The sequence below is a fragment of the Pygoscelis adeliae genome, unplaced genomic scaffold (assembly GCF_000699105.1).
Source record: "Pygoscelis adeliae isolate BGI_AS28 unplaced genomic scaffold, ASM69910v1 Scaffold117, whole genome shotgun sequence".
NCBI lineage: Eukaryota > Metazoa > Chordata > Aves > Sphenisciformes > Spheniscidae > Pygoscelis > Pygoscelis adeliae.
In genome coordinates this window covers 5,545,815-5,559,606 of record NW_008825270.1, presented here as the reverse complement: position 1 = coordinate 5,559,606, position 13,792 = coordinate 5,545,815, and the positions used below count along the sequence as shown (strand labels likewise).

Here is a 13,792-nt window from a genome sequence, read left to right as displayed (position 1 = left end):
CCTGTTTCCCTAGAAAGGTACCCTTCTGGCCTTTGTGCTGCCAGGGATCCCCTTCACCCTACATGTGCCTGGTGGGACTCAGAGCTGAGCTCAGGGCATAGCCCCCCTTCTGCTGCCACTGGATTAATGTCCACTAAAGCCAACAGGACTCTTCGTCCTCTCCCATGTGCTGCACTCAGAGCAGACAACACCGGAGCTGACCCAAATCTCCTGCCAGGTTCTGCCTCTATCATCATCGTGATCCCAAAAGTTGTCAAGAGCAGGGTGTTGGGCCCTACCTCACGGGCTGTGAACTTGCACTCCCTCTTCTCTCTTTGCTGCCCTCCCCACATTGCCATTCCCAGTCCAGGGCTGGAAGAGGAAGGAGGGATATAGGAAATGTGATACTTCATTGCAAAGCTTCTGTCCCCCCACAACACTCAGAGATCCCACTGTCATGTTTCCGTGCCTCCACAATCGCTCCTGCAAGTCCCAGCCCTCACCCACCGTGAGCCTACAGAGAGAAGGTGCCTGCAAGCAGCCTGGCTCCCCTGGCTCCCCTCCCTGCGGGCAGGGACTGAGACAGGCTGGCAGGACTTGCCCTGAGGTGAAGAGCAGGGTGAACTGGGTGTGGGGGGCTTTGGGGCTGCTCCTCTCCTCAAGGAATGTGGAGCTAGGCAGTTTGCTGCTTAGCTGCAAGCACCTCCATCTTCTTGCTGTGGGCATAAACTGTGTCTCCCTGGGGATTTTCACTCCTTCCACCAGCGTATTTTTCACCTGGCACTGGGGGCATCTGGTCAGAGATGTTAGGAGATGGAGAGATGATTTATGACCAAAGTAGTGCTCCACATTACTGCTTGCCCACTCTCCATTGGGTTTGCTTTGTGTGATTCTCAGTCTTCAGTTTCCCTCATTTCCTTCCTAGTTTTTCTGGTTTTAATTCCCTCTTCTCTGAGCACCTTAATTTGGCCTCTTGCCCCCTGATTCGTTGGCTTTGCCTTCTCCCAGAGCGTTGGGGCTGGTGCATGTGAGTAGTGGGTTTGCTGCAAGAGCAGAGATCCTGGCTGGCCTGGGTCCATTCCTCCTGCCTGTTCTGTGTTCCCTCACATGCTGGGCTTTCACTCCCCCTTTTTTTTTTCTCTTTTTTTCTTTTCCCTTTAGCCCATAGTTGTCCGGCATCACTGGGTACACCGGAGGCGGCAGGAAGGGAAATGCCGGCAGTGTGGTAAGGTGAGAGGGCATCTCGTTTTTTTTTCTCAGCCTGAAGGAAAGCTAAGGTCAAACCAGGGACAAGAACAGGGCTGGGGACCAGGGACATCCCGCCATTCCTGTTTGGTGGCAGCAGCCTACAGCAACAGCAAGACGCATGCCCTGTTTTGCCCAGTGAAGCACTACATAAGTGCTTCCCACACAGAGTTGTTCTCCCCCTGGGCCCAATCAATCCTGGAGGGAACTGTCTTCCTGACATGCTTTCCTTGGGCAATAGGGACACCCCTGCAGAGCGCAGTGGCCTCCCTGGTGCTGTAGTGGTGGTTGGGGCTATCTGACAGGGATCCAGAGGGCTCCAGCTGCAGGCACACTCTCTTTGTTAATGTCTCTCTTGGTGGTGGGAAAGTCCTGTTGGATGGTAGAAAGCTGCAAGGAAATTCCCTAAGCCTCTTATCCTTCCCTCTACAGGGTTTCCAGCAAAAGTTTGCCTTCCACAGTAAAGAGATTGTAGCCATCAGCTGTTCCTGGTGCAAGCAAGCGGTGAGCAAAGCCCCCATTGGACGTCTTACCAGCCTGCTCTGCATCTCATGACCTCTGCTTTCTGCTGGGACGCCCCCAGGCTGCTTCTCTGCAGCCTGCCCTTACAGCTCCTCTTACTGGGAGAAGCTGTACTGTGGTAGCTGGGAGCTCCTACGAGAAACTTTCTCCTCATTGCCTTCCCATTACAAAATTCCTGCATGGTTTTCTCCAGCACTCCCTGCGCTGGCATGGGTGAGCTGGGAGGAGGAGAAGATGGTTGTCCCCAGCAAACTGAGCAGCTGAGTTTTCTCTCTGTCTCTCCTCTTGTCCTTCCCCAGTATCACAGCAAAGTGTCATGTTTCATGCTGCAACACATCGAAGAGCCCTGCTCACTGGGGGCTCACGCTGCTGTTGTTGTTCCTCCCACCTGGATTCTGCGGGTCCGACGGCCCCAGGTAACTCACCTCAGCTCTTGTGGCTCTTTCACAACAACTGCTTGCCCAGCAGCTCCTCATGGAGTTTTTGGGTTTGTTTCTTTTCTCTAGAATCCACTGAAATCTAGTAAGAAGAAGAAGAGGACATCGTTCAAGCGGAAATCCAGCAAAAAGGGGGCCGAGGCAAGAGATGAGGGGACAGGGAATGACCTTGTCTTGGAAGGGCGGAGGGACTGGGCAGTGAGGAGCAGGACTGGGAAACAAGAGGGCTTTGCGGGGTCTGCGCTGAGGTTAAGGAGGGTGAGGTGGAGGGAGGGTGCCTGCTGGCAGGGAAAATCCCAGCTATGAGGCTTACAGACTGGCTGGGATGTTCTCTTCCTCCTGTTCCTGACCACGTATGATGTTAGGGCTCAGCTAGAGGTGGGAGTTTGTGTTTCCCTGAGTTTGTTGAAGGTGGTGTCTCTTGCAGGAAGGGAGGTGGAAACCTTTTGTCATCAAGCCCATGCCAGCTCCTCTCATGAAGCCCTTGCTGGTATTTGTGAACCCCAAGAGTGGTGGGAATCAGGTATGGCCTTGTTCTACATCTCCATGAGGAGGCAGCTCTATGGGGGTATTGCCTTTTGGCTGCTGAGGAGTCAGCATAGTTTTGGTGATGTCTCAGCTGCAGAAGAGGCAAGGCAACCTCCGCAATGCCAGTTTGCTGCCCAACAATTCCCACCTAGGCCAGGCTTTGCCTGAGTCCCCCCAGAATGCCGTTGTCTTGGCCTGTCCTCGAGACCAGGTGCCTTCTTCCCTCTGTCCACTGGGAACTCCCTGTTCCCTGCTGAAGTCTTTCTTGCCCTCACAGGGAGCCAAGATCATCCAATCCTTCATGTGGTATCTCAACCCACGGCAAGTTTTCGACCTCAGCCAGGGTGGACCCAAGGAGGCGTGAGTACTGATGGGGCAGCACCCTTCTCTCCCCCATCCCTGCCCCAGAGATTCCTCCTCAGAGCTCTTCCCGCGGTTGGCAGAGGCCTGATGCTCCATACCTCCCTGTGCAAAGACACCTCCAACGAGTTCATGCTTTGAGAGACCTCTCTAGGACACCTTGCGGCCAGTCCTGGCCTTGCAGTGCTTCCTGCTGGAGGGCTGGTCTAATCTTAAGGCTAGTGGCAAAGAGACCAGCTGTAGGGTGACATTCCCAAATCTAGTTCATTATGTTCCGTTAATGTCGCGTGGGTCTTGTCTGCTTGCTGCGTTTCAGCTTATCTGCGTGTACATGGACTGTGGACGACACCCTGCTCTTCCTCCACAAGAGCTGGTGAAGCCAAAGTTACTGTGGCTTTGCCCACTGCTGTGAACTGCTGTGGCGATGGGGAGGGAGACACGCATGTGGCTTTGTGAACGCCACGGGCTCTGTGAGGGCAGGGAGCCCTGCAGCTGCTGCGTAACACCTTCAAGTGCCTCTTCCCTCCCCTTCTTACTCTCTCTGTTCCCTGCAGGCTGGAGCTGTATCGCAAGGTCCACAACCTCCGGATCCTGGCGTGCGGGGGAGACGGCACGGTGAGTCCCCTGGCCCTTTGTGCCTGCAGTACCTTTCGCCCCAGGCCTTCCCAGTGCCAGCAGCAGCCCTCCTTGCTGTAATCCAGAATGGGGCAAAATGTGCGCACTGTGTCCATGGTCCAGCTGGTGGCATCGGATACTGTGGGTCGCCTCATGCACTGCTCCAGGGAGTGCTAGTCTGTGGCATGTCTGGATTTGTCGCCCTTTTGGGGGCGAGTGTCCTGGCCAGTGAGGGGGGCCAGTGGGTTACTGGTATCTCCCGCAGCACCCATTTGGAGCATTAAAGACTGTGAATAGCCTCGGTGGTGGCTAAGGGGACCCTGTCTCTGCCCCTCTGCCATCGCTAGTGCTTCGATTCACCTCCACCTGCCTGCCTGTCCCTGAAATAATCAACTGTTTCTTTGTGCTCTCTTGCTTGAGCAGGTGGGCTGGATACTCTCCATTCTGGACCAGTTACGCCTCAACCCACCTCCTCCTGTGGCCATCCTACCTTTGGGGACAGGGAATGACTTGGCCAGGACACTGAACTGGGGTGGGGTAAGTGATGGGCAGAAGAGCTCACTGCTGACAGAGGAGGGCTGGGTGCTTCGACTCTGGTTCCAGACACACAGGTGGGGATTTGCACTGGCTAGCTATTTTGACTTTCCCTAACTATAGACCAACAAATAAGTGCAGTTTGGATGTTACCGTTCTTCTGACATTTGAATTATTCTGAATTAGGTTATAATATCTTAGGATATTAACAAAAGCAATCATTATTTCAAACTTTGGGAGATTTTTAGAAGGAAGATACATTGTTTTTAAATTTAAAGTTCCACTTTGTTGAGCATTCAAGTAGAATTGATCTTTTCCACATCCTTTGCTCTGGGATGTCTTCCCAAAGAAGAAGACATCTCTGCAGGAAGCAGGTAGGAGACTCACTGAGTCCTGGTCTTCACCAGGGTTACACAGATGAGCCTCTGTCCAAGATCCTGTCACACGTGGAAGATGGGAACATTGTGCAGCTCGATCGCTGGAACCTCCATGTGGAGCCAAACCCTGACGCAAACCCTGAGGAAAAGGATGAGGTGGCCGCTGACAAGGTGGGACACTGCGTTCTCCTTCTCCCACTGGCTCAGGCAGCCCCAGCACCTGGGGCTATGGTGTTGGGCTGGCATTTCCCTGCTCCAGTTCCACTCCTCCTCTCATGGCTCTGACCCATGGCACTCATGGCGAGGCGTGTAGAGATCAGAACTAAATGTACAGCAGAGGTTTTTAACCACAGCTTGCAACAGGTATAAGCCGAGTCCCCTCTGAGACTGTTTCTTTAGCAGAAACATGGGTGATTGCAGGTATCTTGGAGACCAGAGTGTGTCCCCTTGGGCCATGTCCCTTACCCCTAGGAGCTGGGGTCCATCATCTCAGGCTGGTGACCTCTGTATTTTCCTGGGGGGAAGGCAATCCTCTGCTCCATGAGCCTCGTGAGCACGGTGCATGGCTCTGCTATAGCCTGACCTCGTCTTTGCCATAGCCACACGCTGGCAGCCTCATCTTTGTTCCTCCTTTCCATTTCAGCTCCCCTTGGATGTCTTTAATAACTATTTCAGCCTTGGCTTTGACGCGCGGGTGACGCTGGAGTTCCACGAATCCCGAGGTACGGGGGGGAGTTTTTTTAGTTTCTGTGGTGATGGGGTGCCCCAGAGGTGGGCCCGTAAAATGCTCCTTGGCAAAGTGAACAAGAGGATTGCCCCAGGGGCAGGGCTGGAGGTGAAACCTGAGGAGCAAGTGGAGGCTGCAGAGGGGGAAGAGGGATGCCTGCATGGGAAGAGAGCTGGGGGCTGCCTCCTGGCCGAGGCTGGCTGGAGAGCTGTGTCTGGAGAGAGCTGGCAAGTGAAGTATTTCCATGTGCAGGCCAATGACCTGGACTTTTTTCTCCTTTCCCTAGAGGCCAACCCAGAGAAGTTCAACAGCCGGTTTCGGAATAAAATGTTCTATGCTGGGGTGAGTGTGTGGAGGATATCTGGGCATGCCTTCATAGCAGCCTTAGCGTCAGCTGGAGTGCAGGCACAGCCCTGGCTCCTGTCTGCACCCTCAACTCACTCATCCGAGTTACACGGGCCTTCACGTGCACCCAAGCTGAGCCCCCCTCCCGAAGCTGGAGAGGTGCTGGAGAAAGGCTGCAGATCTGGGAGTCACAGCTCATCTTTGGCTGCGAGTGCTGCTGCTCCCGAAGCTGGAGAGGTGCTGGAGAAAGGCTGCAGATCTGGGAGTCACAGCTCCTCTTTGGCTGCGAGTGCTGCTGGCGGTACAGCTTGCTCTCTGGCCTGCAGTACAGTTGCTGCCTTGATCTCCTGCCACTATTGTTCTTGTTCTCCGGCTCACGGACAGTCACCCAGGCAGGACCTCCCCGGAGCTGTGGGGAGGCAGGCTGTCTCCCCTGCAGAGGAACAGGAAGCCTTTCCATAGAGTCCCCACACTACTTTGGTCTTTTATTTTATACCTTGGGCCAGTTACAGCTCCCTGGCTAATTATGCCACCCTCCTGTATCTCACTTGTAGAGCTTTGTGTCTCAGTGTCATCTTTGTTCGTCCATCCCCCCATCCTCAATATACCTCCTTACCCATGTGGCTGGGTGACCAGTATTTGAGCAGTTCTAAAGGCCAAGTGCTGCTCTGTACCATCTCACATCTCTCCTGTTTGTGTCTCCCCTCCTCTCTATACAGTTAAACCCAAAGGGGACCCTAGGATCTGTGTAACAGAGGCCATGCTGTCCTCCTGGTAAATCTAGATGAGGTCACATCAGCTCTGTTTTATGGTATTTCATTGCAGCTTGAGACTGAATTTGTCTCCTCTGACTCGAGTCTCTCACAAGAGGAGACCCACCTTGCCAGCTCTTCCCTAAAGCTGGGACTGGGCTGGGAGGGGAATTTGGGGGGGGGGTGTTACTAAAGGTGCCCCAAGGTTTTTGGTAGACAAAATGGCCAGAGGAATGGATAAGGTTGGTTTGGGAGGGGAGAAGAGAGGGCTTCCGCCATTGGACAAGGAAGGGATTTGCTGCTCTCAGCAGCTGAGGTCTGAAGGTTGGTGGCAGGCTTCCTGGCTGCCCATTTCGGTGAACATGTGGGCGCTAATGCTGTCTCTTGCCTTGGCAGACGGCTTTCTCCGACTTCCTCACAGGGAGCTCCAAAGACTTAGCGAAGCACGTCAAGTTGGTTGTGAGTGTGCAGGGGTGCTCTGGATCAGGGAGGGGGTTGAGCTGCCAAGGGGTGAGGAGCGGTCCCTTGGCACACTGGGTATCTCAGGATTGGGGAGAGGATGTGTTCCTGGGGACATTGGCTTCCTCTGGCTTGGAGGACAGTCACCATGGGGAGCAGAGGGGGAGGTCATTTCCTCCCAGGTGGGTAGGGTGGGCCAAGCCACCCCTTAGAGCAGCCTGAACGCCCCTGTGTTGTCTCCAGTGCGATGGCATAGACCTGACCTCCAAGATCCAGGACCTAAAGCCCCAGTGCCTGGTCTTCCTGAACATCCCCAGGTGAGCAGCCCCAGGACCTGCCCTCGTGTGCTGGGCTCCTCACCCCCATGCCACAGATCCCTGCTTGGGTTTGGGGGGGGCCTGTCCATGCATCGCTTGCCATCCCTTCACAGGTACTGTGCAGGCACCATGCCCTGGGGCAACCCTGGGGAGCACCACGACTTCGAGCCACAGCGCCACGATGACGGCTGCATTGAAGTTATTGGCTTCACCATGACATCCCTGGTGAGTCGGTGCTGTTGCCAGTTGTAGCTAGCAATGAGGGGAGCGACTGGTCCCATTGACCAGGCATTGGCCAGCCCCCCAGCTTCCGTCCTGAGGAGCTGTAGTGCTGGCCTGTGTGGCAGTGTCTGCTCTCTGAGATTTAGGCAAGGTGCTGTCATGCCCTAGTCTCTGTGGATCCCTTCCAGAACTTGGTTCACTTGCAGCATCTGGCTGACAATGGGTGCTCCCCTATCCACCCCTCAGTCTATGCTCTGCTCTCACTCTGGATTCTTTCACAGGCTGCCTTGCAGGTTGGTGGTCACGGGGAGCGGCTGTGCCAGTGCCGGCAGGTGGTTCTCACCACGTCCAAGGCCATCCCCATGCAGGTAGATGGAGAGCCCTGCAAGCTGGCGGCTTCCTGTATCCACATCTCCCTGCGCAACCAAGCCAACATGGTGCAGAAGACCAAGCGTCGCAACTCCATGCCTCTGCTCAATGAGTAGGTTCCTCAGATCAATCTGCCACCTCCTCTCCAAAGCAGAAGGGATGGAGGGGGAAGGGATGGGACCGATCCATCACTCCCAGAGGCATTTCGATCCTCTCTGAAGAAGGGCCTGGGAAGGGATCAGGTCACAGAAGTATGGCCAGACCCCGGTGCTGGAGAAGCTGATGGTGCCAAGCTCCCCACCCTAGTCTGTGCTCGTGCCTGTTTTGGAGGGGTGAGTGGGATAAGAAGAAAGTGGGCTGTCACTTTCTGATCCCTTCCCTTTTCCTTCCCCCCTGCATGCAGCCAGCAGCCAGTGCCCGAGCGGCTGCGGATCCGGGTGAGCCGAATCAGCATGCGTGATTACGAGGCACTGCACTATGACAAGGAAAAGCTCAAGGAAGCCTGTGAGTGACCAGCTGAGTGACCAGGGGGTGGGAGCCGCAGTCCCCGAGTCCAGCAGTGCCCTCAGCTCAGCTGTGTGAGGTGTTGGGGTGGGGCACGGGCTGCTCCCTGAGTTGTGTCTGTGCCCTGTCATGCAGCTGTGCCGCTGGGGATCATTGTGGTTCCAGGAGACAGTGACCTGGAGTTGTGCCGGACCCAAATCGAGAGGCTGCAGGAGGTGAGGCTTTGCGTGGGAAATGGTCACAGATGGATGCTGAGGATGGAGGGGCTCAGGGAAGGGATTTCTAAGCCTCCTCGACCTGCACACACCAACACACATGCTCCTGCTTCTGGTAGCAGGTCATGGTTTCCCTTCACCCCATGGTGGAGGCAGGATCACAAGCTGGATGGCTTGTTGCTCCCTGCTCTCTGGCAGCTTCTTTCTCAGCATCGCTCTTCTGACCTTGTTCTCCAGGCCCAGGGTGTCCGTGGCCCAGAAAAGTTATGGGGCAGTGGAAAAAGCCAGCATACATCCTATGGGGGCCTATCATAGAATCATAGAATCATAGAATCATTAAGGTTGGAAGAGACCTCCAAGATCATCGAGTCCAACCGTATCACCCACTGGGTGTTTGGGGAGGCCTTTCCTCTGTCCCTTTGTTTGCTGTGCTGTGTTTCTTCAGCCCTCCGCAGGCTCTGTGTTTCCTGGCACAGCTCTGCCCCTCCCAGGGTGCCTGGATTAGGGTTGCTCCTCCCTCCCCTACTTCATTTACAAGTACTAACTTTTGTGCTCCTGCCAATGTGCTAGTACGTGTCCATGACTCAGATACGGGCTGTGTAACCCTTGCTCCTGGTGAGCAATGCTTTCTGAGCCCACAGCGTGCTTCCTGGTGCTGCACTGCTCAGTCTGATTTTCTCTCAGAAGATTGAAGGGACCTTGCTTAGTCCCCAGTTAGCTGGCTCTTGTGCCTGAGGGAATCCCATCCGGCTTGTGCATAGTGTCCTGCAGGGCTGAGTTGCAGAGCTGCTTGCCCAGGCTGGCACACTGGCATCTGCTCCTTTGCTCTGCCTGCTCTGCTTGCCTGTCCCCTGCCCACCTTGTGCCCAGGCACTGGTGAGGACATGCAGACAGGTACATGGCTAGCAGCTCCCGCGCTCAGAGGGTAACACTTTCCTATGGCGTCAACCTGGTAGACTGATGCCTCTGCAACCTCCTGCACCTCTAAAGCTGTGTGTTGAGGCTGGTGTTCCTCAGTCATCTCGTGGTTTACCTCTTCTCTCTCCTTGGGCAATCACTGTGCTCTAGCCTCAAAGCAGGGCAGGGACCAGGGACCTTGGCCAGGCAGTGTGTAAAGCCAGATATGGCAGCACATTAAGCAAGACCAATGGGACGAGAGGGGCTGAGGGGCCGCCCAAAGGCTGTAACTGCACACCTTGCCTTTCTGCAGGATTTCCTTCCACAGCCCTCTGCTTTAGAGCGCCTGCTCTTTCAGGTGTGTATGGCCTTGCGCCGTCGCCCCGGGCCCATCTGTCATGTGCACCATGCCAGTCTCATGGGCTCATCTTGTGGCACCTCTCTCTTCAGTGAGCTGGTGTGTGTCGGCTCCAGTCTGTCCTGTGCAGCTTCCCATCGCTGTGTGCTGTGCCTGTGTTCAAGTTTGCCTTTCCATCCAAGCACCTGTGGTTCTCCGTGTCTGCAGGGACCTTCCAAAGCAGGAGGGACGCTCTGGGGAGAGATGGGGAGGCCAAGAGACACGACTTTATCCTGTCTTTTTATACAGGAGGGAGATGGAGCCAAACCGAAGACACTGTCATCGCAGAAGCTATCACCCAAGTGGTGCTTCCTGGACTGTGAGTATCATCTTCCCCTGGGAGTGCTGATCGTGTCTGAATGTGGGGGAGTGAGGGGACAGACCCTTAGTGACAAGCCACTGAGAGCCACGTGGGACTTGGGACTAATGGATGTTGGGGTCTTTGCGGCCGAATGCAGCAGTTTTTTACCCCAGGCTGTGTCTCTGGCTGCTGACCGTGAGTGGAGCAAGGGGCGTCTGCTGGTCTCCTGCCCCCAGAGCTGAAGCCAGCTTGGCGGCGTGTGTCCTGTCACTGCGGGACTGCTGGGCTTGCTGTCCTGTGTCATGCAGGCAGGGGGCCCCCCTGCTCCAGCACGCTGGGAGCAAGGCTCACCGTGAGCGTCCCAGTGGTATGGGAGCAGGCTCCCCACCGGGCTCCAGCTGCTTCTTCTCCCCTGCCTGAAAGTAGCTTTCTCTTCCCCCTTTGCCTTCACTGACCAAGAGGCTCCAGAGCTCTCCCTCTGTACCTGGAAGTTGGCCGAGAGAAATGACTGCTGGTGGCACTTCATCTCCCTGACTTCCCAGTAGCAGGGCATAGAGCACAGTAGAGCACAGCTGTGGGTTGCAAAGTGGGCCTGGGAAGCCTCGTGCTAGGCAGAGAGGATACAGCTTCTCCCTTCGGGGTTCCAGCCCTGCATATGGGACTGCTGGCGCTGCTGCTCCCAGGTGTCACTACCAGGACTGCTGTACCAGGACCGCTTTCCTTTCCTCCCAGCAGCAGGTTCTGGGCTCAGGAAAATGTGTCAGGAAAGAGGCCAGAGCCTCATTCAAGACAGCATAGGCTCATTCAAGCAGCTGAATTACAGGCCTTCAGCAGCAGCTCACTGACACTAAATCTCCAGCCAGGACAGGATAAACGAGGCTCTTTCACTCCTCTCATCTGCTCTGGCCCATCCCCATTCTGCGAAGAGAATTCCCCAGGTCCCCAAGGGTCCCACCACAGCAACTTCACCTGGGCAGGCACCAGCAGCCTGGTGGGACACAGGGGAAGTGCCACCCTGTGTGGGGACCCAATTGTCCTGGCGCTGTGCTCTTGCTTTTCCTGCTGGTGATGCCGTAAGTCCCCAGCCCCTCCCTGCTCCCCCAGGGGTGGTGGCTTTGTGGGTCTGGCTCCAGCACAGCCACTTGCTCCGTTGGTGTTGAAGGAGCTCCTCTCCTGCTGTGGGGATCTCTCCTCTAAGGAAAAGAGATGAGCAGAGGGATGCACTCAGACAAGCTGCTGCCAGCAACAAGCTGGAGGCTGGTTTGAAGCTCTCTCCTGCTGTCCTAGGAGACAGGGGCTTGGACCTACAGCTGGTGGTGGTGTGCTCCATTGTACCTGGCAGTCACAAGCTCTGACATGGTCTTGTGGTGGTCCATGGGACCTTACTCAGTCAAGTCAGCGGGAGGCTGAGCTCCCTCTTCTCCCAGCCCCACTTAGTGCCCCCATTTCTCGGCACTCTGCAATGAGGTGCATCATGTTAAATTGGAGTAGTTCCTCACCTGGTGCAAGTGAATGCTGAGACATGTGCTGCACAGCCCTGAACTTTGTCTGCTCAAGCTAATGCTGGAGCACCCGAAAGCCCCCAGAAAGGCCACAGCGTCAGCTAGGCGCGTTCTTGCCTTCCCTGTGGCTCCCTGCCAGGAGTCATCGAGGAGGAGATAGCAAGCAAAGGCATGTTGCACAGCAGCATGGTGGTCTGTAGGCCTAAGGAGCTGCCTCTCGTTTAAAGAGAACAGCAGGGTCCCAAAGGGAAGGGAACTGCTCCTGGTTTGGGGGTGCTGTTTGCTTTGCTGTGCCTTCCATGCAGGCCATGAAGTGGCTGGATAGTTCACCGCGTCTCGGTGGCAGAAAGTGGCCGTCTCCCTCATCCCACACCAAGAATCACTCTGTCTTGCTCTGTCCCTGTTTTCCAGCAACCACAGCTGATCGGTTCTACAGGATAGACCGCGCACAGGTGAGTGCAGCCTTGTCCTCTGCCATTGTCTCCCCTGGCGTCTTCTGGGAAGGTGCTTGAGTGTCCTGCGTTCACGTGGACCGACAGGCAGGCTCAGCCTCAGGGACACACAGGTCTCGCATTGCTGTCCTGCCCTGAGTCATCCCCTGAGGGGTGGTGTGACGGGCCTGGTCCAGGACCAGCCCCAGCACCTCTAGGTTCCCGTGGAAAGGGAGGAAGCATGGGTGGGAGCACAGAGACTTGGATTGGAAGCCGCCTGCAGGACCCTGCAGCAGAGCGGGTAAGGAATAGCGATGTAGCAAGGCTGGCTAGGCACCCACCGACTGGGGTCATCTTACCCAGCATTAAATACTTTCCCTAATGATCTGGAGAGGGGCACATGGAGATGAGGTGTACGGGGTCAGCTGCTAGGTTGGGAGGAGATGGGAAGCCTGAAAAGGACAAGGAGATGTGGCGGCTTCCCTGGCACAGGTCCCAGGACTCTTCGAGCCACCATCACTCTGCTGAGTGAGTGGATGGGTGACAAGGCATGGCATGTGAGGGGATGGGAGCTATGCAGAAGTAGGTCTTGCTTATGAGGAGGCTCATTTGTGTCTTTCAGGAGCACCTCAACTATGTGACAGAGATATCTCAGGACGAGCTCTACGTGCTGGACCCAGAGCTGGTGATCACCCAGACCGTGGGCACCTCTCCTGCCATGCCTGACCTTGTTGACTCGTCTGCTGCACCCACTGGGCACCATTTTGCATTCCCCTCCTCTTCCTCCTCTCCACCCTCCTCTCCTGCCCCCAGGTGAGTCTGGGGTGGGCGAGAATGGGGTGCTGGACCTCAGGAAGGGTGGGCAGCGATGGGAGAGCCAGGGTTGGTTTCACTGCATCGATCCCTGGGCCAGGTCACAGGGGGGCTCCCAGGAAGCGAGCAGGAATTCAGTGCTGAGTTAGACCAAGTGGTAAGATGCTGTCCCGTCTTCCCTGCTCTCCAGCCAGTGCTGCTGGAGGTGGTGGGGCATCACCAGGCAGCTCAGCCATGAGGTCAAGCTCCAGTGCCTGGCCCGTGGGGCAAAGGGCATGGGTGTCTATTGGCCCAAGTCAGGCTGGCCTTGGGTACAGGTGAGCAACAGAGCTGGGAGCAGCAGTAGAAATGGGAGTGGGGATGGGGAAGAACCCAGATTGGGGAAGAAGCAGATGGCATGACCAAAGAGCAGCAAAGTCCCTTGGCCTGCCTCTGCTCCTGCCTGCTGGAGGAGTGCCACGGGCAGGCTTCTCCACAACCATCCCTCCACCCGCCGTGTGCTCTTTTGGGCAATCTGCTGCCAGGACTAGCAGGGTTAGTTATGCCTTTTCTTCTTCCCTTCCAGTGCTGAGCCTGAGTGCTGCCTCCCACACAAAGGTGAGTCCTGTTCCACCCCCTGTCACACCCTCTCTCAGGTTGCACTGTTTTGGGTCCCCGCCATGTTTTTTTTGGCCTATCCTTTCCCTGGCGTGCAGGCAGGAGCCCTGCTGCCTGTGTGCTAGGTGGGAGCACAGAGCCCCGCAGGCGGGTGACCCCAGAGGTTGGCAGGAGAGACCTGACAGTGATTTGTGGAGCGGCCCGGCCAGGCGCCTTCCCAACTCTGCCGTGCAGGAAATGGCATGGCAGATGGGTTAATCCCCCACCTGCGGAGCTGAGTGCTGTGGGCTGGGCTGGGGGGCTGTCCCTGCCAGGCAGTGGCTGGGGCTCCTGGGGGGGGGGGACCA

The 13,792-nt window shown here is 56.2% G+C and overlaps 1 protein-coding gene across 1 annotated transcript in view; it reads left to right on the top strand.

Moving 5' to 3' along the window:
- Positions 1-13,792, top strand: part of DGKZ (diacylglycerol kinase, zeta) — a 56,958-nt gene that overhangs the window by 34,843 nt on the left and 8,323 nt on the right. Inside the window, exons 8-29 of the mRNA XM_009329749.1 lie at positions 1,141-1,209; positions 1,657-1,728; positions 2,046-2,162; positions 2,253-2,324; positions 2,611-2,706; positions 2,989-3,071; positions 3,626-3,686; positions 4,110-4,223; positions 4,628-4,768; positions 5,241-5,319; positions 5,611-5,666; positions 6,818-6,880; positions 7,124-7,197; positions 7,311-7,422; positions 7,701-7,900; positions 8,192-8,292; positions 8,428-8,507; positions 9,718-9,762; positions 10,051-10,120; positions 12,016-12,056; positions 12,658-12,848; positions 13,414-13,445. Of these exons, the coding sequence (XP_009328024.1) occupies positions 1,141-1,209; positions 1,657-1,728; positions 2,046-2,162; positions 2,253-2,324; positions 2,611-2,706; positions 2,989-3,071; positions 3,626-3,686; positions 4,110-4,223; positions 4,628-4,768; positions 5,241-5,319; positions 5,611-5,666; positions 6,818-6,880; positions 7,124-7,197; positions 7,311-7,422; positions 7,701-7,900; positions 8,192-8,292; positions 8,428-8,507; positions 9,718-9,762; positions 10,051-10,120; positions 12,016-12,056; positions 12,658-12,848; positions 13,414-13,445 (1,969 nt within the window). The remainder of the gene's footprint in view (positions 1-1,140; positions 1,210-1,656; positions 1,729-2,045; positions 2,163-2,252; positions 2,325-2,610; positions 2,707-2,988; positions 3,072-3,625; positions 3,687-4,109; positions 4,224-4,627; positions 4,769-5,240; positions 5,320-5,610; positions 5,667-6,817; positions 6,881-7,123; positions 7,198-7,310; positions 7,423-7,700; positions 7,901-8,191; positions 8,293-8,427; positions 8,508-9,717; positions 9,763-10,050; positions 10,121-12,015; positions 12,057-12,657; positions 12,849-13,413; positions 13,446-13,792) is intronic.